This window comes from Fulmarus glacialis, unplaced genomic scaffold, assembly GCF_000690835.1.
Source record: "Fulmarus glacialis isolate BGI_N327 unplaced genomic scaffold, ASM69083v1 scaffold27577, whole genome shotgun sequence".
Classification (NCBI taxonomy): domain Eukaryota; kingdom Metazoa; phylum Chordata; class Aves; order Procellariiformes; family Procellariidae; genus Fulmarus; species Fulmarus glacialis.
The window spans coordinates 1725-3012 of NW_009224239.1; the positions used below are offsets into that span (position 1 = coordinate 1725).

Below are 1288 nucleotides of genomic sequence, written 5' to 3' on the forward strand. Positions count from 1 at the left end.
CTGCGTGGTGCGTGCCGCCAGCCCCAGGCAGCGCATCTCTGCCCGCGTCGCTCCTGGGCTCTGATTTGGGCACGGGATGGTGTGGCACAGACCTCAAGCGGGGTGATTGCAAGCTGGGGGGGGATTAATAGGTGTATTAGAGTATTTTTCTCTCCGGAGCTGATGTTCCCCCTTTCCCACGCAGGGCAAGAAGTTTGAGATCCTGCCGGACGGGCTGCCCTCGGCCAGGAAACTCATCTACTACACGGGCTGCCCGCTGCGCTCCCGCCACCTCCTGCAGCTGCTCAGCAGCAGCCACCGGCTCTACATGAACCTGCAGCCCGTCCTGCGCCAGGTCCGCAAGCTGGAGGAGAACGAGGGTAGGTGCCCCCCGCCCCCCGCCGGGGCGCAAATCCCACCGGTGCCGGGCTCCCACCCGGCTTTTCTGTCTGCACGAGCGCCTGGTCCTTGCGTTGGGAGCGTGTTGGGGGGGGCTTCCCCCACGTCCCCCCTCGACCGTGCGTCGGTGCACCCTGGCTCTGCCCGAGGAGCAAACCCTCTCCTGGCTGGAGTGGGTGCCCACAGACCCCCCCCGGCTGCTTAGGGATGGGCACAAGCCCCGCTGAGGTCCCTGGTGGCCCAGTTCCTCCCAGTGCCTCAATGCAGTGCTTCCCAGTGTCCTGTGTCCCATCTCCAAGTTCAGAAAGCCCTTGTGCAAACTTAAGATCTTCGTCCTCGTCTTCCTCTTTCCCCTCCTCATCTTTCTCTTTCCCCTCCTCCTCCTCATCTTCCTCCTCCTCTTCTTCCTCCTCATTTTCTTCCTCCTCCTCCTCTTCTTCCTCCTCTCCCTCCTCATCTTGTTCCTCCTTATTGTCATCATCTTCCTCCTCTTTTTTTTTCCTCCTCCTCCTCTTCTTCCTCCTCTTCTTCCTCCTCTTCTTCCTCCTCCTCCTCCTCCTCTTCTTCTTCCTCCTCTTCCTCCTCCTTCTCCTTCCTTCTCCTCCTCCTCCTCTTCTTCTCCCCCTCTTTTTCCTCCTCCTCCTCCTCCTCTTCTTCCTCCTTTCTCTTCCTCCTGTTCCTCCTCATCCTCCTTTGGAGGGATGGCACAGCACAGAGCACAGCAGGTTTGAGACTCTCCGCCCCACCTCACCATCCCCAAATGCCACCAGGACGGGGCTGGCTCCTGGTGTGCCACCCCGCTGGGCTTGGGTGACAGTGCCCCTGGGTGCCGGGGGTGGGGGGCCGTGCCCTTCCCAGGGGGGTCAGGGCACCCCGGGGAGGGTTGGGGTGCAGACTGCCGTGTGCCGAC

The 1288-nt window shown here is 62.0% G+C and overlaps 1 protein-coding gene across 1 annotated transcript in view; it reads left to right on the forward strand.

Moving 5' to 3' along the window:
* Window positions 1–1288, forward strand: part of LOC104079912 (FERM domain-containing protein 6-like) — a gene marked incomplete at both ends in the record, with an annotated part of 4507 nt that overhangs the window by 1414 nt on the left and 1805 nt on the right. Inside the window, 1 exon segment of the mRNA XM_009582102.1 lies at window positions 132–363. Coding sequence (XP_009580397.1) covers window positions 132–363 — 232 coding nt within the window.